Source organism: Prinia subflava, chromosome 7, assembly GCF_021018805.1.
Source record: "Prinia subflava isolate CZ2003 ecotype Zambia chromosome 7, Cam_Psub_1.2, whole genome shotgun sequence".
NCBI classification, from domain to species: domain Eukaryota; kingdom Metazoa; phylum Chordata; class Aves; order Passeriformes; family Cisticolidae; genus Prinia; species Prinia subflava.
The window spans coordinates 27,744,154-27,768,433 of NC_086253.1; the positions used below are offsets into that span (position 1 = coordinate 27,744,154).

The 24,280-nt window shown below is 35.7% G+C and overlaps 1 protein-coding gene across 10 annotated transcripts in view; it reads right to left on the reverse strand.

The window, feature by feature from the left end:
• CLOCK (clock circadian regulator) overlaps positions 1-24,280 on the reverse strand; it is a 72,078-nt gene that overhangs the window by 14,451 nt on the left and 33,347 nt on the right. For 9 of the 10 annotated variants that reach the window (XM_063401965.1, XM_063401971.1, XM_063401961.1 and 6 more), the window contains 12 exons: positions 20,276-20,329; positions 17,957-18,047; positions 16,222-16,281; positions 15,672-15,820; positions 11,532-11,623; positions 10,123-10,212; positions 8,730-8,850; positions 7,037-7,150; positions 4,774-4,892; positions 1,008-1,090; positions 666-772; positions 69-216 (listed from right to left, as the gene is read on the reverse strand). In XM_063401965.1, the coding sequence (XP_063258035.1) occupies positions 69-216; positions 666-772; positions 1,008-1,090; positions 4,774-4,892; positions 7,037-7,150; positions 8,730-8,850; positions 10,123-10,212; positions 11,532-11,623; positions 15,672-15,820; positions 16,222-16,281; positions 17,957-18,003 (1,130 nt within the window). In that variant the 5' untranslated portion in view covers positions 18,004-18,047; positions 20,276-20,329. Of the gene's footprint in view, positions 1-68; positions 217-665; positions 773-1,007; positions 1,091-4,773; positions 4,893-7,036; positions 7,151-8,729; positions 8,851-10,122; positions 10,213-11,531; positions 11,624-15,671; positions 15,821-16,221; positions 16,282-17,956; positions 18,048-20,275; positions 20,387-24,280 lie in introns of all 10 variants that reach the window. The other variant, XM_063401966.1, reaches the window with a different exon arrangement.

A 24,280-nucleotide genomic window follows, 5' to 3' on the forward strand; every position in this document is an offset into this window, starting at 1 on the left:
TTCTCTACCTCCCAAATACCATCAAGGTAGCCCCCATGCCAATAGGATTACTTCAGAAAGTAACCTACCTTACAACAGTGTGCGTACAGACAATAAACTCTGGCCTGGAATTCCACTGGTGATACGTGATATAGTAATGAGTTTGCAGCCAAATCCACTGTTGTCCCTTTGTGAGGAATCTGTAGTAACATGACTTCCCTTTCCCATATTGCATTACTATAAAGATGAAGAATAAAGTTTACTGTCTTGCCAGGTTGTAAATACTCCAATTACATAAAAAAGAACATTACCTCCCAGGTTCATATAGCCCAAATTCATGTCTAAATCCAGTATTAAGACACTGACTCAGAACAAGTTTGAAAATTTTTCACCAGTTTTTGCACTTATTAAACATTATAAAGACTTTTAAATGCTATTGGAAAAATTGGAAAAGTATTAGTCATAGAGCTGTGCACTCCAATTTACCACAATGAAAACCCCAGAACTGTAAGATAAAGTTAAATCTGTTTCGTAGTTCCGTATTAAAAGAAAAAAGACACAGAACAGCAGCACAATAATGTCAAACGAATGGGAGTACAGCCAATTCACTCAAAATATCACAGTTTCACCAGAACAGTCGTACAATTTAACAAACTTGCTCATTTTAGTGACTTAGTTATACTCACAATGCTCATGACATTTTGCCAGATTATCTAGATCATCCACATGATAATAATCATAGCCTGATGTTCCCAAAACTTCAAATGGAAGATAACCTATTATCGGAGGTGCCCTAATTAATAAAAAAATCAATGTCATTTTATATTCACACACATGAAACAATCTTAAAGAAACCAGAATTAATAATATAAACTTTCTTGTTTACAGTATGTGCTCCAAAAAAAAAAAAAAAAAGAAAAAATTAAACTCAACACAAGCCCTAACTAGTTAATGCAGATTAGTGAACTTCAAACACTACAGCCACCACTGATTCAGCTGCTATTGCTACTACACAGAAGTGAATGCACCTGTGATCCAAGAATAGGAACTTCCATTCTAAGCTGTGTCTAGATGTGAACTCTTCGTTGGGTTCTTCAACAGTGCACATTTCCTAAAAAGGAAAAAAAATCCCTTAAAACTGCTCTATTCTTGCACCTAAGCTCTTTCAAAATTCAGACATAGCTAAAGTTAGTAGATAATTCCACAATAGTTATAATGTTATTTTTACACAGCTTCATTGGTTTTGCTTGTTTAGATGCACAGTACTGAGGTAGAATCTAATCTACACTGTGCCAAGCTGATACTCAGTTGATTTAAATGGACTAACCAAGTCATGAGATAAACTCAGTATCTACAAACACAGTAGTACAAGCAGAAATCCACAGTTCCTGCAGCTATGCTTTTAAACTGTAACACGCAAAAGAAGAGATGAAACATTCCCCACCAGACAGTCTGATTATAGTCTGTGTTTATAAGGGGTAAAACCCAACATTAGTAAGATGGTCACATTACTCTGAGTTTAGGAATACAATTCTTCCCTTTAGTGAACACAAAGTAAAGTACTCTACATCTCTTTGAGTGCACAGACATGTACTGCAAATAACACACTATTCTTATGTTTAGAACTCATGAAAAGCAAGAGAATGGCTGTATTTCTGTTACAACAAAACCTTAAGGTATTCTGCACATAATTCTAAATGTATTCCACTCCAGTGTATTCAGAGCATGTCAGTAAACTTCTTCTCTTTGAGAAAGGTAAAGATGCCTCACTGAGTATTTATCGTGCCTCATATGCAGGGACAGTCACAACACCATGCACCCCAGGCCAGCTAATTCTTTTGCAAACTCCTCTAGTACTTACAAGACGGAAGACGGATGATGGAATACATGCATACAAATACATCCCTCAAAGAATTACATTAAAATTAGAGATAAGTAAATCTTTTCTTTTTTGGACAGCGGCACACATTTGCCATTTGTAGGAGTTTGCAATGGTATTCCCAGTGCCAGGAACACACTGGAATCTATTGATGATCAGGTACAAGAGTTTCCTAATGACTGCAATGTGGAAGCTGCTGCTACACTGGCAGAATTCTCACAAGTGTGGACAGACAAGCACACTGCTGCCCTGCAAACATCTGTAACTAAAGCAGTCCTGCAGAAAAATACAGTAGAAGGCCAACAGAGTGACCACCTATCTTTTCATTCTTTCAGGTTATAATCAAAAGAGTTTCACTGGATACTTTGCCGTTTTTTAAACAGATCTAAGTTTTCTTTCTGTGAAAGAAAAAAGTGACCATACCTAGGCAATCTTTTTTCTCATCTTCACCACTGTAAAATCTAAAGACAATGACTTAGAAAATGATGGAATGATGAATGAATTAGATGGAGTCAATGAACTAAACAACTCTGGGCACAAATTTATTACTCTTGATGGGAACTCCAGTCAGCAAGACTTAAGCTTCAAACCTGAAACTACCCCCAGAACCCAAAGCTCATCTACCTTTCTAAAATTACAGCATTTAATAAAGCACCACTCAAAGTAAGAGAAATGACAGAGCAAGAGCATATCCTCGAGATATACTTTTGATTTGTTGTCTCTTTTGATCTAATTATTTTGGCATAAGTCAAAACAAAAGTAAAAATCAGTGGAGTGCAGGCAGTAAAACCATAGTAAAAACATCATGGTTAGAGAGGAAATGGCAGCAGGTTAGTATCCAATTACTCAATGCATTTATATTAATGATTTGCATATATTCCACTGTAAAATACCCCTGGGCAGAAGCCAGCTTGTTCAACAAGGCGTCTTGTTGAAGTTGTCAACAAGGCATCTAGAAAAGAAAGGACTTTCATTTGTAACAAAAAGTATTCTGTAGAATCCTTTTGGCTGGATTAATCCTGCCCTCTTGATAGGATGCAATCATCAACTAGCCAAAATGCAAAAGGAACGTTTTAACGAATGTGTACAACCAAATGCCTTCAGTAGGGAGCAAAATCTGTGACATGCTTTGTTGCAAAAGTGGTATGGTCATATGCATAAAATAAAAGTCTGATAAAGGTACAAAAAGCATTGCATATCTTGAGAATTTACATTTGAGGGGGAAAAAAATCCAGAACCATATATCAACTGAAAGAAAGAGAATAAGTGACAGATGAGCAGGAAGGTTCTACCTTAAATAAGGCAAGTACTGAAACACACATCTCCTTACTGGCTGCATCACGCATTTGTTAGTGAAGTTACTGGGATAGTAGAATTCCTGACATACACTCATTTGCTAAAGTCTAGCCAATGCCAGCCTCAATAATAACAGAAGGTATCACAAGTATAAACATGTATTGCCAGAGTAAGTCTTTAATGTAAGTCTTCTTCAAAAGACTTCCCAAATAAACAGCATCAGTTGAAAGTCTCAGGAAGATCTTAGAACTTTTGTAACATGGAAGCTTCCTTTGGCACTAGGGGCTCAGAGGTTCAGGTACAGGAATGAAACTTTGGCCAGAGTATAATCTGTAAGACTTTAGCCTGCAGGAGGACTGAGACACTTGAAGGTCATAAATGGATATTCCTCAGCTTCCAGAAGTACAAAACTCAGAAGTTTTACTATGAACTGTCAGACTTTAAAAGACAAAAGCAATTGCAAATGTCACATTGGTCTTTTTTCCACAGCTATTTCATGAAGCAAAAATCCCACATATAACATCTTTACCAACTGTAGGCATAACAGGAAGAATATTTTTTAGACCTGCATGGGAGAAAAAGTGTCAGATGAAAGATTTCCATACCTTCAGAAAAAAAAAAAAAACTTTCTCTGATATGAAGTCTGGAGAGACAAAATTCCTATTCAGCCTGACAGACTGAAGAAGTTTATATGATTTCTCCAAAGGCTCCCTACTATGCTTTTGAAGTGCAAAGTGTATAAACCAAGTCTTCAGAAGCTACCACCAACAGTCTTCAGCTTAAGACATCAGTGCTTTACACTTAAGAGGCAGAATGTTTAAATGTTCGGACAATAGCTTAACATTGGGCCACATACATTTCATGGCATTACCTTACAGCTGAATTGCAATAACAAACATGAGATGGCAGACTATCCTGAACCTTGATTCACATATTTGTATGAAACATATAATCGAAATCACAATCACAGATTATACTGTACTGTATCTTGAGTATTTATTTTGATTGGTTTTGGAGAGAAACAGAACTACACTTACTGAACTACAAGTATCATATGGACTCCATTCTGAACTTGGAAAGGCACCTTTGTGTTGTACATAAGCAGCTAAGCAAAATGTTAGGTTTAAACCACTGAATCACTGGATAACTACATTGAAACAAAAGATTCAAACCCAACTCTTCATTACTGACAAGTAACGTAAGCTTTCATTAAGCCCTCCAATATTTACTTCTGTGTCAAACTGCAGAAAGACCACCAGCAACAAAAAATTCACATCCAAGTTTCAACTAAAATCAATCACTTGTCCAGTGAAAGTAGAATCTCAATGCAATCTTTCATATTGTTTAAGTTCATCTTGCTAAATTATATTCCTGTAGACTTCTTTGAAATTTATTTCTAGCATATTTCTCTTTTATATTACTATTGAAAATTAGTGTTCACCATAACTTTGATACTTTGCATAAAACTTATTTGAAGTAAGAAACAGACACTTCCAGTTTCATATCACAGAATTCCTTATGGTTTTCATTAATATTTTTAATGTTGTGTGCATTCTCTCTGAATTCCCCATTCAGAGTCCATTTAAGAATAATAAAAAAATGATTTCATTTGTACATACCTTGATAAATTGAGGTGTAGCTAATCTAACTGTGGCTACAAAGCAAACTTTCTCTTCATATGAAGGCCGGTGTGATCTCTGAATAGTTCCTTCAAAACCATTGTGCGCTGAGTTGGGAACTGAAGGCAGACAGAGGAGATGACAACACAGTTGACAATTTAAATTTGGAGGAAAATGGCAGTAATATCAGAAAACAAGTGGCCCAATATTTATCTGTGGTTTGCTTGTAACTTAACAGGCATTAAGAAAAATGCTACATATCTACTCTCATATGCACAGGAATAGTACCATAGTAGTCACAGTAGTAATGGGAACACGGCCATCAAGGAACTTTCTCAAACAACTAGAACTACAATTAATATGATATTATTACTGACAAAGCATTTTTAAGGAACCAGTAAAAGTTCTAATCCTTACTAACTGGTAAAAATTACTGGATTACACTTTCTTCAGAAATATCTTTAAATTTTATCTTTTGTATCAGTTTTTGTTAACCTTCTCTTTTGAACTCTGAGGTAAGTATTTATTTTCTAGACTTCCATCACATTTAAGCAACACATGCTGAAGACACACCGAGGGACAGAAGAATCTGTAAGTTAGATTTATAAACTATTTTGTGCTCTTGCTGCTCTACTCTAAACTCTCCAACTTCTTTACTTCTGACAAATAAGTATCAAAAACTGGATGAAGACATGCAAGTGCTGACAAGTGCAGTGGGATTATTACATGGGATTTAGACTATATTTTAGAAAAGCTTTTACATTTTCCCAGCTTGGTGGCTGGTCAAGGTGATTTGGTCTTGTTCAGTTTACATTCCACAGTAACTTTTTGTCTTAAAGGACTGCTATGTAGCTGGCTGTAACCATCCCTGTTCATATAGTTTGATACTCTTAAATGTAGTAACTTGCATTTTTTCTTAGTCAATTTTTCTGGGGTTTTAGCAAAAAAAAAAATTATTTTCTAAATTTGGGGATGAATTCTACTCTGGTTTATAAAGGATTATTTCATAACTGCAAACTACGTTCCATTGTTCATAACATTAATGAAAATACTGATCAAATCCAGAAGTTGCCAATTAAAATTGCACTTTGATGGTGAACACTGGTAACCTTTACAACCAGTTTCTGCAGCTACTCTCCAGCTACTCTTTCAATATTTATATTGAAAATTTCTATTAACATGTGCTTCCCTTACATATTTGTGAGAACAGAATATGCTAACAAAACCATTAAAAGTCCATTATTTATTTGTGCTTCATCCTCTTAACCACATAGTCTGTTATTTTTTGGTAGAGGAAGCTGAACTGATTTGATGCTACTTCTACCTGAAAAATCCCCAATGGTTGCCATTCAATTCCCTGCTAGCTTCCTGAAACTCATACATAGTTTAATTATTTGTTCCAGAGTATTTCCAAATATTGAATTGCAACCAATAGATCTGCAGTTTCCCAACTCCTCATTCCAAGACTAGCATTATACTTGGCCTTTTCAGAATTTTCTCTTGCCTTTCGTATAATATTACATAACTGCATTTGCATTAGGACTCAATCTCTTCCCATTTTGTGAGAGAAATACTGGTATCAGATAACCTCCCCCCAGATTTATTTACAACATATTGTCTTTTACATAATATTTTTGAGTGAGCATTCTAAGAATCTACTTAGTGATCACACTGCAGAACCCACTTGGACAAATAAACAGGCTTTCAAGTAAATAGTCAGCACAGTCTGGCCAGACAGATTTGAGATGCAGTACAGAGAAAGAATACTATACATAGCTAATAAAACTAATTTCAATGGAAAGGAGTAGGAACTCAGTGCAGAAAACTGTACAGCTCACCCACTTATCTGAATGGTAACTCCTGTCAAGTGAAAGCACAGAACTGAAATGAGGGGAAAACCTACATTTTCCTTCCCAGTTGCCTGTGTAATGAGAACTGCATGTACTCAGTACCTCTAATCTTCAAGTAGTCACCTGCCTAAATGTCTCTTACATTCTTTTAAACAATGTTTTACAAAACACTTCTTTAATTGAAAGCACTGAGCATAATTACTACATTTTGCACTCAAATACACAGATCTGTAATACCTGATAGGCAGTTTTTCTTCTTTTCCATTATACTAAGATGGAAGTTATAAAACTGCTTCAAGATCATCTTTTGAAAGCCTGATTTTAGTTCACTTACATTTTGCACCATGATCCCAAGACAGTTTAGCTGTGGAGCTGCCTACATATTCCATTCCAACATTGCTGAAATTACTTACCATGATTCAAACACTTGAAATTTCCTATAAATTTTACGTATTCATATGTAGGTTGCTCTTTTGGATCTATTGTTCCTCGCCGCATATGGCAACAGAACTCTAGCTGATTTTTTGCTAGAAAAGAAAAAAACCAAAGTAATAGGCTGTATGCTTGATGAAGCACAAAGGCAACATGAAATGGGAAGCAGGAATAATTAAGCTGAATACATATTGAAATACTGTAAGTGTAGTGATTACAGCTGGCCACAGTGATACCTTGGAGTGGCTACCTAGAACAGAGGCTAGACAAGATGAGGAGAATAAGGTGGGTATTTATTAAAGGCCTTCAAACAGGCACACCTTGGGCAGTCAGAAGCCTTCCAGAGGATACACCCAAGACGGATGATATTCACAAGTTTTTCAGACAGATATAAGTTTGGTCCATTTACATATCAGGGGTTAATTCTCCAATTACAGCTTCAGGTAATGAAGTCATATATCCCCAGTTTGCTCTCCCCCTCAATTCACTTTTGTTTATACTTTTTGGGGCCGGAGGCTGTACGGCCTCCTTGAATCTCAGACCTAGAGGGATTTTTTTGTCTGATTAAAATGTGAAGACAGTTAACTTTATGTGGAGTTTAGAGTTATCCACTAATGCAGTACAGGATTTGAAAAACATGAAGGCTAAAATTCTAAAGCATCAGCAGTGTCTGCTTTTAACCAGCATGACAGTAACTAACCCAAAGAACTCCTTAAATTTTGTGCACGAAGGGTTTACATATTAGTGACATGAAAACCTCTGAGAACTAGAGCTGTATTAAAGAAAATGCCCTGAACTTAAGCTCACTAAAGCACATGCTCCTTAACTCCATTAGGCTGCTATGTATTTATATTTGTCAACAACTGCTAAAACTGTCTAAATAGAAGCTCTACAAACAATATGAACACCTCTAATACACAGGAAAGTTATAGTCTGAAAGGCAATGTAACTTTGAAAATTCTACTCTAGAGCAGGAGTGACACAAAGTAACACTTCTGTTCTTCAGGACTGAAGTACACATCTCTGCTTAAATAACACTGGAAAAACTGATCATGTAGAATTCCAAGTAGACAGTTTTAACACAACTACTGTACTGGTTTTATCTGGGATAGGGTTAATTTTCTCCACAGCAGCTCACATGGTGCTCTGTTTTGGATTTTGACTAGAACAGTGCTGCTAACACAAGGATGTGTCCATTATTGCTCAGTAGCACTTTACACAGGGCAAAGGCCTTCTCTTTATCTCACTCTGCTCTGCTTGTGGGGAGGCTGGGGGTGCACAAGCAGCTGGGAGGGGACACAGCAGGGAGAGCTGAACTAGGGAATAAATATCCCTGTATGGCATTGTGCTCAGGAATAAAAGCTGAGAAAAGGAAGAAGGGGGAGACATCCGGGTTTATGGCACTTGTCTTCCCAAGTAATCATACACGATAGCCGTGCTTTCCTAGAGATGGCTGAATAACTGCCTACTAACCAGACAGGGCAAACTAATTCCTTGTTTTGCTTTGCTTGTGCAGACAGCTTTTGCCTTCACTTGTTAATCTGTCTTTATCACAACCCACAAATTTGCTCACTTTTACTCCTCTGATTCTTTGCCCATCCAACTGAGAAGAGTGAGTGAGTGGCTGTGTGGGGCTGAGCTGCCTACAGGGGTTAGCCCAAAATGACTACTTACATTTTAAGTATTCCGGTGTCAAGGAATCACTTTCCAGCAGATGAGAAGACAATATTTTATAAATTTCTGAATGTTCCCCCTCTGGGATAAAATTAAATACACTCTGATCCACAAGATCGGACTGAAAGAAAAAGATTTAATAAGCATTAATTCAAGGGGCACAATGTCACAGAGCCTACTATTTTAATGCAAAACAATTCCACGGTTCATTACTGACTCAACAAAGCCACCTGCTGGAATATATACTAATATTTTGCAAGGAAAAAACCTCACACTGATATGCCAGCCCCATGGGGAGTGGTAAATGAATTCCTTGCTTTGACTTGTTTGCATACGTGGCTTTTACTTTACCTATTAAACTGTCTTAATCTCAACCTATGAGTTTTCTCACTTCTACCCTTCCAGCTGCCTCCTGCTGAGGGGTGATGAGCGTGCTGCTGGGTGAGGATGAGTTGCCAGTTAATTTTATAATCAGTTCTACAGCTATGTCCACAGAACTGCGAACATCTGAGATGGGTGCAGCGAAACTGAACAACTCATCATATGCATAAATACATTTGGCTAAGTATTCAAAATAGAGGAATCATAAAAAGTATGTTTAGAATTCATAAATCACACCTAAAAGCCAAGAACAAATGTGCTTCTGAGAACCTGGCAAATTCTACTAAAAGAAAAAATAAAAATCACCTGCACAATTTTAAAAATTCTCAGACTGTTATCATGCATACCTTAAGAGAATTTATTTTGTCTCTTACTACAGTAAGACAACTAGGCTTCAAAGAGAATTTGTCCTTCTCTTCTAGAAAAGCACTCAATTTTACTCATCAATTATTTGCACTAATTAATTTACCTCACTTCAGAATAACATTATTCAAAGGTAACTTTAAAAACTAGAATGTTACATGTACCAGTGAGCAATACCACCCAGATTAAAGGTATGATAAAACCAAAAGTATACATAGAACTTAAAAAGCAGAACCAGCAAGCAATGTATTTATCAGAGTGCTTTGTCAAGAAAGAAGTAAAAAACTAGTTTTAAAAAATTCAATTTTTTAGATCTTTCATAACACTCTTTTGACTCATGTAGAGGCTGTGAACTCTAAAGGGTCTCCTGCAATCAACTGTGTTACTTCAGTTACACTGAAACTGATGGTAGGCACTTCATAATCCTTTCTAACAGTGCTGACTGCATTCTGCATTTCCAAAGGAAATGTTTAAGATAGAAAACAGACCAGTACAAAGCAGTTGTGCTGAACAAAAACCAGAAACATTAAAACAAAGCATACCTGTGTCCTACAATGCCAAAAAGGCCAACAATTAATTAGTACTCCTATTAGAACACCAGTCAACCACAGACAAACCGATATGTCACTGAAAGCAATTTGTTACTTACTGGCAAATGTTCAAGTAAGGGAGTTACACTTTCAGATACATATATTATATTTCCATCTGTCATAATTGCTAAAAAAAAACCATCAAGAGCCTGAAATTAAACATAACAGGCAGTTAAATAAAAAAGAAACAGAGAATATTAAAAATTTTACACTATATTCAATACAGAAAATAATGCAGACCAATTTTAGTTTAGCTTATTACAGAAATGGGAATGTCTTTCCCTACTAAAAAATCCCTAATCTCGTTTTCACCAAAAGCATTACAATTTCCATACTGTTCTGGTGTTAAATAATCTGTGGTTTCAGAAGCAAGTACATATATAGACAGACACTGTTTTCCCCAACTCCCACTCTGCCTGCCTGTTATTTTTAATTGTCACCATTTTAGACCTCAGAAAGCTCATAAAAATAAGCTAGAGACAAAAGCAAGATGATGTGGGAAAACTATGAGAAAAACAAGTAAAAGACCCAGCTAAATCAATGAATTTAGTATTTAAAAATCTCAATATTTCCAATCTCAAAGAAAGAAGCTTGCAGTGAGATTTAAGACTTGAAACCTGTGAAACAGTTCTGACTGCCTTATCTTCTACTGAACTCAAATTTCTTTCCTCTGAATACAACACAACATTTCAGTTGAAAGCTACCAACAAAAGCATGACAGAAATGTATTTCTAAACAAAAAATTTTAAAGCTCACGACTTTGAAAAAAACTCTTATATCGGGATTTTTAAAAAAAAATTTAAATACCAAAACCTAGAACTTTTTTTGTATCTGTGCATCAAAGCAAAGGTTTAACTATGGAATGAAAATAAAAAAGTGTTTCTTAATTTGTAATATTTTTCATTGAACTGTAATTAAAATTTGTTTCACTAACAAGATATAAATAACTTATGTTCATTTTCAATTAAATACTAGCTTATACTTGAAGTTTCTTTCTGGTAGTTTTGTAGCTATTCATGTAATCTTCAGCAAAATAATGCTCTCACCAGTTTTGGAAAGCATAACAAGTAAAGAAATTAAACACTTACTTATTGCTCACAAGTTACACAGATGTGTTATGCCTTTTTCATAATTAGGATTTTAATGTATGCATAATAGTTCTTTCTCTAGTACCTTCCTTAAGTTGATAATTTAAAATATCCACTTGGACAGTAAACATGTTCATTTACTGACTTGCTCTGTTACTAGCTTTATTTAATTGAAAATGTAGTTCAAAGAAAATCTGCTTTTTTGAAACAAAATTCTGAAACTGAATACATAGGTATTTTGATGATTTATCTTCATGAAAACATATAGTTACAACTCAAATATGAGAATAAAAAAGTATGTCATCAAACTGAAAAATTTCATAATGGAATGACTCCTGGTGAGGAATTATTCTACTCCCATAAAAACAGAAATAATATACCTCTAACATCAACTGTGTGAACTCTTCATTACTAAGGAATGTTGGTTTCCAGTCCTGTCGAATTTCACTGGCATCTGATTGTGCAGTAATTTCTGCAATCAAACACATACACAGTATAAGGATTAATACTTCCAAAAGCCATTTTTCCCCCTAAGCTACATGTACACAGTTAAACAGCAGAAAGTTCTCTGTTGTTCATTCATTACATAAAGATATTGCTCCTTAGAAAGAAAATAAATGTCTTCTTCTGTGTAATAATTAAATTTGTCTTCTCTTTCCTTCAGCCCGTTTGTGCTACAGTCCTGTCAGACTTCAAGGTAATACTGAAGTAATAGACTTTGATAATGAAAAAATACTATTCTTTCCTCTGAGACTATAATAAAATGTTTTATTAAGAGTGTTGTTTATAAAGATTTAGAAAGCCAAAATTCCTGATCTGTTTATGTCATTAAAATGGCTAATGTTCAAGTATCCTGGCAAATCCTTGTCATTCTAACCCTTGTACAAAAAATTGTCACTGTCCTTTTTCCTCTTCCTGCTCTTTCCTGGTTACACTTCAAAAAGAGTAGTTTTTCAACAGAGACTGTTAAGTGCTCTATGTCAGACTCCACTCTAGAATTCCTGCCTGTTACAAACACACAGTTGAATTCGGATGCAAATGAATCTTAAGCAGAGATTCCTGCAGGAGTTGAGAAATACATAGGTTAACTTCATATACAGGTGAGAGAATCAACAACTGCTCAGCAAAGCCTGACCCTGGGTTCTGAAAGTGATGCTTCCGTATAAACTTGTTGATGAAACAACAAGAAGCGAGACTTCATGGTGCTTCAGTTTTGATGAATAACAAGGGCATCAAGTGCTGGTTTTAAGAACAATCCTGGACAAGCAATCAAGTATTTAGGCAAATCAAAAGAATCAAACCAACTCTTTAAGGTTTTTGATTTTTAAAGGACAAATCTGTACAAAGATCATAAGCTAGAGTCTTAGTTCAGATGGCTTAAAGAGCCAGAAAACCTAGAATTGAGTTAATTATGCAAAGGGCTGGAGCAGTTTCTAATTTTGTTTACCACAGTGAAGGGGGAAAACTTTACAAAAGAGCTTTAGACTTAACTAAAAGAACAGCAAACAACAGCAACGTCATGCAAGGAACTGGCCAAAAGTGGAAAGCTGCAAGAAGAGTGAAAAAAATCAACAAATAAGACCTTCCAATTACCATATCTCACAAAACATATAAATTCATCAGGCTCTTCCAATCTGTTTTGAAATGGTAGCACAAAGAAGAAAGAGTGGGCTGAAGAATAAAGAAAACCTAAGCATAACCCCAAATGTAGCTTTTCAATCAGTACAAAGATACTGAACACTGAGGAGCAAGTCAAAGGACACAAAAATGAAAAGCTCTGCCACCAAAGTTGAGGCACAATTCCAGGAACTTAGTGCATTCATTCCACAGAACACAGATAATCTTCACTTTCAACTGGAAAAGTCTGATTCATTGGCTCATTCTGGCCCTTATAACAATCCTACTTCAGAATTAAAAAGACTGTCTTCTACGTTAGAATCCATTACACGGATTTATGCTAAATGAAAGCTGAAGTTGGTGCCTTTAACAAACCATTCTGAAATACCACAAGCGCAGGTGTTCCTTTACATTTTCCATCATTAGAGCAGGTATGATACTGGCAAACAGAGCCAAAGTAACCGAAAGAACCTGTTTCACTTGGTACCTTCAGAGAAATGCCTAGTTCTGTCAGAAGGTTGCACTCATAGATGATAAATGGCACTAAGGCCACATTCCTGAGCTAGGTAACAGAAAGAGGAGCATAACTAAACCTGTAAATTAAACTTCAGTCTTCAAGTTCTGTATCTGAAGTAACTCTGCACCAGCACTGAGATTTCTCAACAGAAATCAACAGAAAAAGCCAAGATCTGTACCATTTCTCTGTGGGCCATAGGAGTATCAGTCTAGTACCTGCAATTATTCTATCTGCAGTTAAATTCCTCAGTATTTACTAATTTTAAAAAAATTACTGTTTACAAATTCAAAGAAAGATGACAGGCAGTATTAGTCAAGGAGAAGCTCCCCATGATACAATTTCAGAGTGTTTAGCCTCCTGTATTTTCCCAGTGAGAAACGGAATTCACATCTCACACAGTTCATCTGGAGCTGGTGCCAGAGTACCAAGATTGGATAATGTGGAAATAGTCCAGAAAGAACCAGAAGCAATGCAGTTAAATCTTGGTGGCTGAACACAGTAGGATTTCAACCAACTCAGTGCTGAACAATCCATTTATTGCTACGTCATTTGGCTTTATCGTAACATACCCAAGCACTTCAGGAGATAAAACATTCTTCTGAACTTTGCCAACACTTTGTCCAAAACCTTTTTAATGTAAAACACTACACAGCAAGGCTAGTAAGCACTGGCAGCCAGAGCTTTGGGGAACTTAATATGATATGTGCAGTCACACAGAGCTGCATTCTGTCACACCAAGTGAAGGACAAAAGTGCCATGCCCTAAAAGGCAACCATCTTCAGAGCTGCTTTTTGCATCTTTATTAAAAAAAAAAAAAGAAATAATCTCAGAAAGCACTTTGAAGAAAAAAATATGACTGGTGCTACTGGCTAACACACATTTGTTCTGCATTCTATATTTTTTGTCAGGAATTAAAAATACAAGACAAAATAATTTTGAAACAGAACTGATTTTCACAATGGCCTTATCTTATAATCTAAAGAACTGAATTTTACTGAAGAGGGCCTTCATACTGCTTTTCTTTTTGTTATGAGACACACATATCTCAGAAAATTAAAACAGCAAAATCAATATTTGATTAGAAAAAAAAACCCCAAAGCTATGAATTCTCATACGAATTATAACCCCTTCCTTTTTCATTTAAGTTATGTTTACAATTCTAATAGCAATATTCAGTATACATTTCGTGTTACTGGAAACATAACACTAATGGAAGAGATGTGCTGAGCATGGAAAAACATTTCTCATACCTTAAACTGACACACATACAGTTGATAATTACATAACTATTCATCCACTTAACAGCTTTATTTATTTTATAACCTGATAGTTACTTCTTTTGACCCTATTGCTCTCTAGTTAGTATGTATTCCAAGAAATTACTCAATTAGCAAAAGAGTCCACTTTCTTCAGTTTTCATCTTATTTTTGGTAGTGTGAACCACAAGGTGCTATATTAAGAACAAGTGTAGGAGCAGGAACAGGGACTTTTTACATATATTTCATATATCTAACAGCCACAAACAAGCATACACTTGGTGGAAGAATTCTTTTCATGACAGAAATAACAACCCGTAACAAACTTCAGTACAAAATATCTGGGTATATCCCACCATCAGCTGATGCAAACATCCAGAGGAACAAAGCATAGCAAGGATGTTCAAGGATATTGATCTTTTTGACATTTCACATGACCTTTAAAGAACAACACACACATACACTCGTCAGCTTATACATCCATGGGTACATTTTAAAACTTTAGCAGTTTAGCTAAAAGTATTTCTAGATTTTTCTGGCATTTTTTCCTAGCTAAAAGGAAAACAAAAAAGCCAAAATGCCCGTACTTCTGGTGTCTATGCCCCTGTATTTCACTTTCTCTTATTAAGCAACCAATCCAGAAACATTGCAGGAAACCACAAATACCCTATTGCCTTATCACATTTGTTTAAGCAGCCCGTTGTGTAGGCACTTGACATGACAAGAAGGAGCACTAAGTTCTCTTGGACTAGCTTTTCAGTGATTTATCTTGCTTCATGTAGAACCTGGAGAGATGAACCAACTGTTCAATCCAGGCTTATCTAAATAATCAAATAAGCATTTCCACCAAGTACTTCCACTGAAACAGATCAGCAGTTTTCTTGTGAAGCAAAACTTTAACACTTTGGACCAATGTTTGTCCAGAACAAAAAAACTTTCAGGTTATTTCAAAAATAAATCTTCTTTTTGTGAAACAGATTTCACTGACTATGGGCAAAACAAATACTACTGGCTTTTATTAAGTATTAGCAGAAGCATAGCTACATCTCTGCTACCTAAATGATTTTAAGAATATCTTTCTCCAGGAGCGCTTCACATTTTAAGAACTTATAAATAACATTTCTTGTTACCTTTGTGCTTCCGTAAAAAGTCAATGCTCTTCTGCAGCACAGTGGATTTATCCATCTTCCGAGCATTACCTGGAAGCATGGAACCCAACTCTTTGATAAGTACATTAAACTGATCTCGACGTTTCTTCTCGGACTTGTTTCTAGACACTCTGAAAAGGAAATCAGAAAATGTTTTATAAAAACTGAGACTTTCTTATAAACTGCATACTAGTGCCAGGCTCCTGATGCAAACAGCCCCTTAAGAATTTCTGCTGTGATAACTGTCACAAGAACACCTACTCCATATCTCAGACACTATTTTTGAAGAATGGCTTCCTCCTCAAGGAACAGTGCAGCAAAGACTTTGGAATGAAGTACCCTTTCACAAAACACAAATAACTGAACCACGATTATAAATATACAATAGATCTGAAAAATCACAATAGAAGGAATGCTATTGAGTAATACATTTATTTGAAGAGTAACCTTTTGTTGTTTAGAAATCACACAGGTAAGTTAAAGCATACAAGTACAGGACAAATTCTTAGCTTTAAATAACTCTGAAATTTACCTTTTTGCTTTATCTTTGTCATCTTCTTCCACCAGCCCATCAAAAATGCTTCCGTCATTTCTAAAAGAAACAAAAAGAAATAAATGTTGGAATGGAAATTCCTCTCCTTTGAAGTCTAATCACAAAGAAGAAAGAAGGGGAAAGAGCTGACTATTCATCATCATCATCATCTCTGTTACATCAAGAAAGCAAGGAACTTTTACTGTGATCTCTCATAAGGACCATCATCAGTAACTCACAGCTAAGTCTTTTATGTTCTGCTTGCATTTACTAAAGAAAAAGAAAAAACCTTGTATTTCTGACACAACTCAAAGGATTCTTGGACTGTTTCTCAAAAGAACTTACACCCCTATACAAACACTTAACTGAACAATGCTTAAATTTGGTTTTCTGTCCTCTTGATTACTTGCATTACACCTTACCCTTTTGAAAACATGGGTGAGGACATATGTAATTTATTTTTACTTACTGCCAATTTCTATTCCAATTACTGAAAATGTATTTTTCAGAAATTCTGAAATATTATTAATGCAAGAGACCTAAGGAATGTGCTATACTTCATCCACATATGTAATTTCATAAATACAGAATTAATATCAATGTTTAACAGTAGCATCACATAACTTTCTTAGCTTGACAACTGTCCATCTACTTCTAAAGAGGTGTTAAAATACCAAAATGAGCATGAGTTTTCCTTCTAAGATGCCTCAGTATCCTTCATACAATTACTTTGTTTCACTTCCTTTTGCTTTCAAAGTGAAGTGAAAACTGTCCTTCTGTTTTCCAAAACTGCTGTATAATGGACTTTCATATGTTATTTCTCTAACTTCTCCCTGCTTTAAGTCTGTTTAGTGCTGTCCATGCTGACCTCTGTGTGTCTATCCTGAAATGTCTTATCCTAGATTCCTTACCTTAAGCCAAGTAACCTTTCTAAAATGCTTACCTCACCTCTGATTTACAAACTATCAGGCAATTGTACTGTACATCATGATAAATAGTGATTTAGGAAGTTACTATTTTGTATGCTACTACATAAACATCAAGCTTTTAGAAGCAATTCCTATATTTCAAAGGCTGAAGTTTCAGTGAGATGCCACAAAATTTCACTAGAACTGACAAGTTAGACAAGCATTATAGAAGTTTTACCCTTTGCTTTTATGTTTATTTTTTTCAATTGTGTTTAACTTGACGTAGATTAGATGCAAGTTTCATTTCCCAAAGTCTCAAAAATGGCAATATACAGGATATTAAGTATACAGGATATTAGGATGTTCACCTAAGCTGCTAAGAAGAGTGCAGCTCAAGGCATCAAGTCGAAAACATACCTCAGCCATTACTTTTCCCTTGAAATAGGTTAGCAGGTCACTTTACTATCATCTACAGCAACACTAATTATTTAAATGTATTTGCTTTTATTAATCAAAAACTGAAGTACTAAAAAAATTAAAAGTTCAAGTAAACATTAAAAATCAGCTCAACTTGCACAGATGTTATTCCATGGCTGAAAACAAGTAATGCATTTTAAGATTAACCTCAAGCAAGTGAAATCACTATTTCCAGTGACTACAGAATGACACATCTAACGACTACCAAATAAACTTCGTTAAAAATAACCAAAACCTCACTCTAATTTTTGCATAGGTTAACATCTAAATCTATTAACTATACAAAAAAGACTATTAAAGAAAGAACTGTACAGTAATTCTCCCAAAACTCTCCATATCTATTAACATACCTGTCTGCAATGGAGCTCATTTTATGGGTGCTTATGGTAAAAAACATAACATATCACACTTTAGTCTTGTGGTAGACATTTGTACGTTTGCCTATAAGAGAAGAAAAAAATATCAAAATGTGACTGAGGGAAAAAATTAGTTCTTTGTTAGAGCATACTGACATTTTCATTTGCTCCTAATCCTCCCCTCTCTTCCAACCTTCTGCTCTGCCCTCCTACCTTCTCTAAAGCAATCTCCATCACCAGTATAACCTGGGCCTTAATATTTCATTTTACATGACAGAGTTCAAGAGAACATCATTAAAGGCTAGAGTAAATATGTCTGAAATAAATTAATACAAACCTTGTTATGACTCTGAATTCAGAGATAGCTTTTAATTTTTATTTTAACTTTTTCCTAAAGAACCCTCATAAGTTTGAAGACCGAGCGGATGCTAAACACGGTTACAGTACATTCTATTTAGAAACAGTGCAAACAGAAAGCATTTGGGATATATTACAACTATAATTTATTCTTACTGTACTTTTTCTTGAGCACATTGTTATCACAGACACGTGAAAAGATAACAAGAAAGCGATTAGAATGTGATCTCTGTACTGTGAGAAATCTAATCTGACCATTTCTTAAAGCTGTCACTTACTCGTGACAGGAAGTTTTTGGTTTTCCAGATATGCATCTGACTTTGAGTTAAGAATGTGAACAAAATATTAATAGTGAGAGAGGGAATATAATGCAGGTTATGAAAATTCAAATATAAAACTATAAAATTAAACCTGTTTCTTTCATATGGAAAAGCTAGTTGTCAGAGGCTGCTCAAATGGAGAAGCAAGATTGTAACATTGGCAGTGATTAGCGAATTGCATGCAGCAGTTTTTACATGAGCTGAACTTGCCAATGTTCAGGAATTTTTAGTAGACTACAAACTTAATAGTAAAAAGGCAATTTATTTCAAAGAAAATGATCTTAGTCCATTTAGTGACTCAATATTTTCTGAGAAAGATTTGTTTGTTTCTGAGAGTACTAAAACCAGTGGAACTTGCAGTGTCAATACCACAAGAAACATGGCAGCAAATGCATGAAGGAACTGAGGAAGAAAGCTTGTGATTCAACCAAACCGTCTCTACATCTGCAACAGCCACACACTGCGTGGGTTTCCTTTACAAGAATAGCATTTTTCACCACAAAGTTTCATAACTTGAGTGCAGCAGGAAAGTAAATGGAGAGCTGTGCTGCAGCAGAATCTCTTTCAAGGCACATCACAGGGCGTGGTGGTGTTTCCTCCCAAACACCTCACTTCTTCAATAAGTACGGGCCACCTTTCTCTTGCCTTCACCCTCCAAAATCTGGTGCTATGAAGACACACCAGGAGCAAACCACTTCTTTCCTCCAACTCATCAAAGTAACAATTGCACTCTCCAGACTGAGAAATTAAATTCCCCAAATTAGTTAGCCAAGTAACAGAGTTGTGCCACTTGAAAGCCAGCCACAAATGGCACACAAAAAGTAACTTATGAAGAAGTGTCTGTTCGAATTTTTGTCAAAAATGCACAACAATAGACAGGTTGCTCAGCAGCAAAAGCTAACTATCATGACTGGCATGGAACTAAGTTTACGATCAAGACAAAAGCTATAAACTTGTTTTCATTTAGCTAGCATGGTAAGCTCTAATACAGCTATGCACTAATTACACTTATAGCCCTGTGCTAATTTTTATACAAAAATGGTATCTAAAATTATAGGGATCAAGAGCAATATGAAATTCCGTAAGACTAATTATACACTTTCCCTAATCTGCAAAAGAAAAACACCTGTACAGCTAAATACAGAAAATTTTCTTGTGACATAAGTGACATATTCATTATGCAGAATCAAAATTTAAGAGTCAGTATTTTTCACTTTAACAGAGTACTCAATTCCCAGAATTCAACAAAATCATTCATTACAATATACAGATCCTATGTCAGAACTGTCAACCTAGATCTGGTATCCAAGACAAATAATTTAAAGTACTGAAAAGTACAGGAAATGCACCTGTAGCACACTGGTTTCTCATCTTTCAAGGTCTGGACTTTTCATCCAAATTTGCAAGACACCAAACACTCTCAGTGCCTATGGATAAGACTGCAGAGAGAATGCCACCAAAACCAGTCAAGTTGAAAGTAAACACTAGGTAAATAAATGTCTATGTCTATTTCTAAAATTCAAGTTCAGTCATGTTCTGGAGAACACAAGACATTTCTTAACACTGCTACTCCGCCCGTCAGTGTTGATAACTGAAAGCCATGGGAACCTTACTAATTATAAAAACACAGTCTTACCTTTTACACTTTGGGACTTGTTAAAGTATGAGGTTTAGGGATGAAACCTGGTTCCTGTGAAGAACAATATGGAGTTAGATGTACCCTCTTCCACAGAAAATAAATTCCGAACTGTCAAAAAATAACAATGGAGAGCTTTAAAATCAGTGAGTTTAAAAATTATCTACTTAATTTTTTAATAAAGACAAGCAATTGTTTTAACGAGAGTAATTTCCAAATGCAATATTCTGCTTATCAAATATATCTCAAGTATTTTACTATCTGAATTGACATTTCTTTAAAGTTCTTCTTGATAAGCAGGATATTCTGACACAGTTTTATCTTGGCTTTAAGCTATCACTTTATGCCTATCTGTAGTCTTGATGTCCTTTTTACTTTCAAATTTGGTATCACTTGTACTATCTAGATCTTCACATCCACTTACTGCCTTCTAAGTGTATTATACACCATTATTTAAACATCTTTTCACTGAAGTTCTTACTAGGGTCTCTTCTGGCTTTCTGCTACATCTTCTCCTCTCCAAGTCTCCAAAATTGTTATTCTCAGGACTCGAGCATGTGCAGAATGCTGCAGCTGCTGACAACTAGCAAAGTTGCCCAGTTGCATTATTGCTTCTCCCTCAAACACAGCCATTAACTCTTTGTTTCAAAACCCACCTCAAAATCAATTCCTGGAATGTATCACAAACTTGCTTCACAACTGCACTTCTTCCAAACAAGAACTCAGCACGGACGTAAGTGATCGCCTACTTCCAGTTTCTTTATACCACTACATTTCATTTATAGTTACTTCCCTTGAACCATGTTGCTTTCCACATTTTTATGCTACATGAAATCAGGTTTTTTCACTCATCCCTGTTTCCATCTGCCTGCCTTACAGGTCTTAACATAAAACAAACCCATTATAACATGTACTTCTTCATTTCTGAAAGACTTTATTTTAAAATGTAATAAATTCTAAAAAGGATGCTGGAATCTCTAAACTACGGCCACGCTACTTGTAAATTTGTCGATGACTTTTATGGAAAACACCAGAATTATCACTTATTTGATTTGAAAAGTTAAGCGCCTTCTCCTGCACCTAAAAGAAGTTCTCAAGTGGTTAAAATACAGATGCAAATATTAACATAGGAAGTTAAAGCATAGCAGAACAATCTGCCAACAGGAGAAAAACAATTACAGTATGATTCAGTGAAGCCACTCGTTCTTGTCTGGCCAAATAACCTGCTGGCCCATTGACCTACTTTTTTAGGTGCTTACAGCCTCCTTTCCTATTCTGTTTTGCTCCATTTGACAAGTGCAAACATTAATAGTGACGAAGAGTCCCGTGGAAGTCTGCAACATGAAACCAGTGTTTTTAAACTGCTTGGAGTGGAACAACTCTGCCAACTCTCACCTAGTGCCTAACAGAGTTCTAATGATGAAAATTTTAGATCTCTCTGCAGTATATAGAGGTACATTTCTTTTGAATCACAATTACACACTTAAGATAAACATTACAGGTCTTAATCACAGAACTATCTTTTATAATGTCAAAAAATGGAGCTCTTACACATATTTCAAAAAAAGATTTTAAGAAAAGAAGGAAAGGAATATGCTTGTATCATAAATAAACACAAGCAAGCTTAAATCAGACCAAACGAGAGGCTAATCACAGTGGAAAAGCTTTTGTTGCCAAAACCACACAGATCTCTAACTCAGTCGAAATGGCATGTCTGTGGAAGCCAGCAGAAAGGTTAAAACGCCTACATGCCAGCACTGGCAGCCACAAGTGTTCAAAGGTCATTGTTCTGTCTCCACAACTCATTAGTTTTTTAACAAAAATAAATTATGTCTGTCTGTCGCTTGATACTACGTGTTTTGAACACACTCAGGCATGTTTTCCAACATTTCTGTAACCAAGGCAGCTAGAAACTTGCTATCTTAAAGGAAGCTGAGGTCCTCAATCAAAAATGTTAGCTGCTGCCGTGGATGTGCAAACCATTACTACACAGAATTGCTCAATCTGTAGAAAAATTACAAAAACTAGCAATACTACAGATTCTGCACTATGCTGACTTATCACTCACGAAGAGGCAATAAGTTACTCGGTCCCAAGTCATTGCTTGGCCAAATAAAAAAGGTTCTGAATAAGTTATAGGGTAAAAAGTCATAATGTAACCTAAGGCAATAAAGTTCACACCATCTGATAAAAAACACCATTTTTTTAGACTGAAAGAATTTCAGTGCCTTCAGTTCAATTTTATTATCAATATTGGAATGCACATTGGTAATATTAAATATCGGAAACAAATTCAAAGATTGAACAAACTATGAAATTACAGTACAGTCTTGCTAATGATAGATGTTGTGTCAGGACTGGACTGAAAAATTAGTGGGAAAATGGTGAATGCATTGCCTGTATTTAATTTTGTATAGAGCCAGGAACTGAAATCCCTATGTCTCCAGCACTCTACCATAATGGTAACACCAATGAATATTTTTGAGGAAGAAAGAGTATTGTCCATATTCTGTAAAAACATTTTTATATAAAAGCCTTGATTTATGTACAATTTATGTCATGCCATACAAGTAATTCTTACATGATTTTGCAGATTACAGCCCTCAGAAGAAATGTGAGGTGGCTTGTATTCTTAAGACAAACAATTTCATACCAGGAATGTAACAGGAAAAACATATCAAGCAATACAGTTTTCCAACCCTACAGTTTCTTCAAACAGAAATAGACTAAACTTTTTAATACAACCTGATTTCTGTGCTATAATCCAATTTTGCCAAGGGAGCAAACTAGTTATTAAAATCATTGGGGATTAGCTGTAGAGAAGATCTTGTTTAAAGAATCAAAGCCACAGCACCTAGTGCCCTGCAGATCTCTAACACTAGTCACCCACCAAGGTAAGAAAGACCAAGAGCAGAAACATCACACCGAGAAAGAGCAGAGCAGAACCTGACTCCCAATGTAAGCACAGTGTCAGAAGCCCTGTTCATTATTGAGATTCTGAAGATAATTATAAACCTTCTTGATACTCCTTTCCATGAGCTTCTGATGATTTGGATTACGAATTTCAGGGGTTTTTACTCTACTAGGACATTATAACATAATTAGGGCAAGCAGAGATCCAGCCATTATCTCCTGCCCAGAAAAGCACATCACTTATAAGTGATACTATCACTTATATTTTCCATTTTGCTTTTTGCTTCATTGGATTACCTCCAGCTCAGCCATTTATGTCTTTACCTTTCTCTTTTTTGGAGGTGGGGTAGGAGAGGAAGAGGAAGAATTTGCTCCGGTTTAGTTTCTCTCCAAGAACCATAGTATTTTGTAGAGCAAGAGATTTTTAGACAGGTAAACCATAATCACTTGCTCTCTAATCATATATATTTTGATCTAATAGAACAAGCAAGCAGGTTTCAAGATAGTTGCTCCTTTGCTTGCAATGGCATATACACCAACAGAAAGCAAATTAGGGTAATGACTGATTAATTTTTTCTTGCTAATCAAAGGCTGTCTGTGAAAACACTATGTTTTTAAAAGGGATATGTTTCCTTTTTTACCTCAAAAAAAAAAAAAAAAGACAATTGAAAAAAAAATCCAAATATAGGGCTTCAAGGAACATTGCTCAAACTGCAGCTGAACAGGTTATTCCAGCAGCTGGGAATAGTCACATATTGCATGCTTTCCTCTACCACATCAACAGATCAGTTTTTGGTCTGTGCTTGTGCAAAAGAGATGGCACATCCTAGAGATGTCATTTTCTGAGATAAAACATGCTATAGCAGCAGGTGTTCATCTTCCACAGCTTCACAGGACAACTGATGAGAGGGCTACTTCTAGCATGGATGGACCCCAGATGGCTTTCAATAGGAAAATTTGTGAGTGGCCATGAGTAGTCTGCTGTGGATGAGCAGCTTCCTTAGGTCCATCACCTTTTCAGGGAGTACTCAAGGATATATAACGGAGAAAGCGCAGCAGAACAGAAGACTGGTGGTGTGGGTTGCCATTACC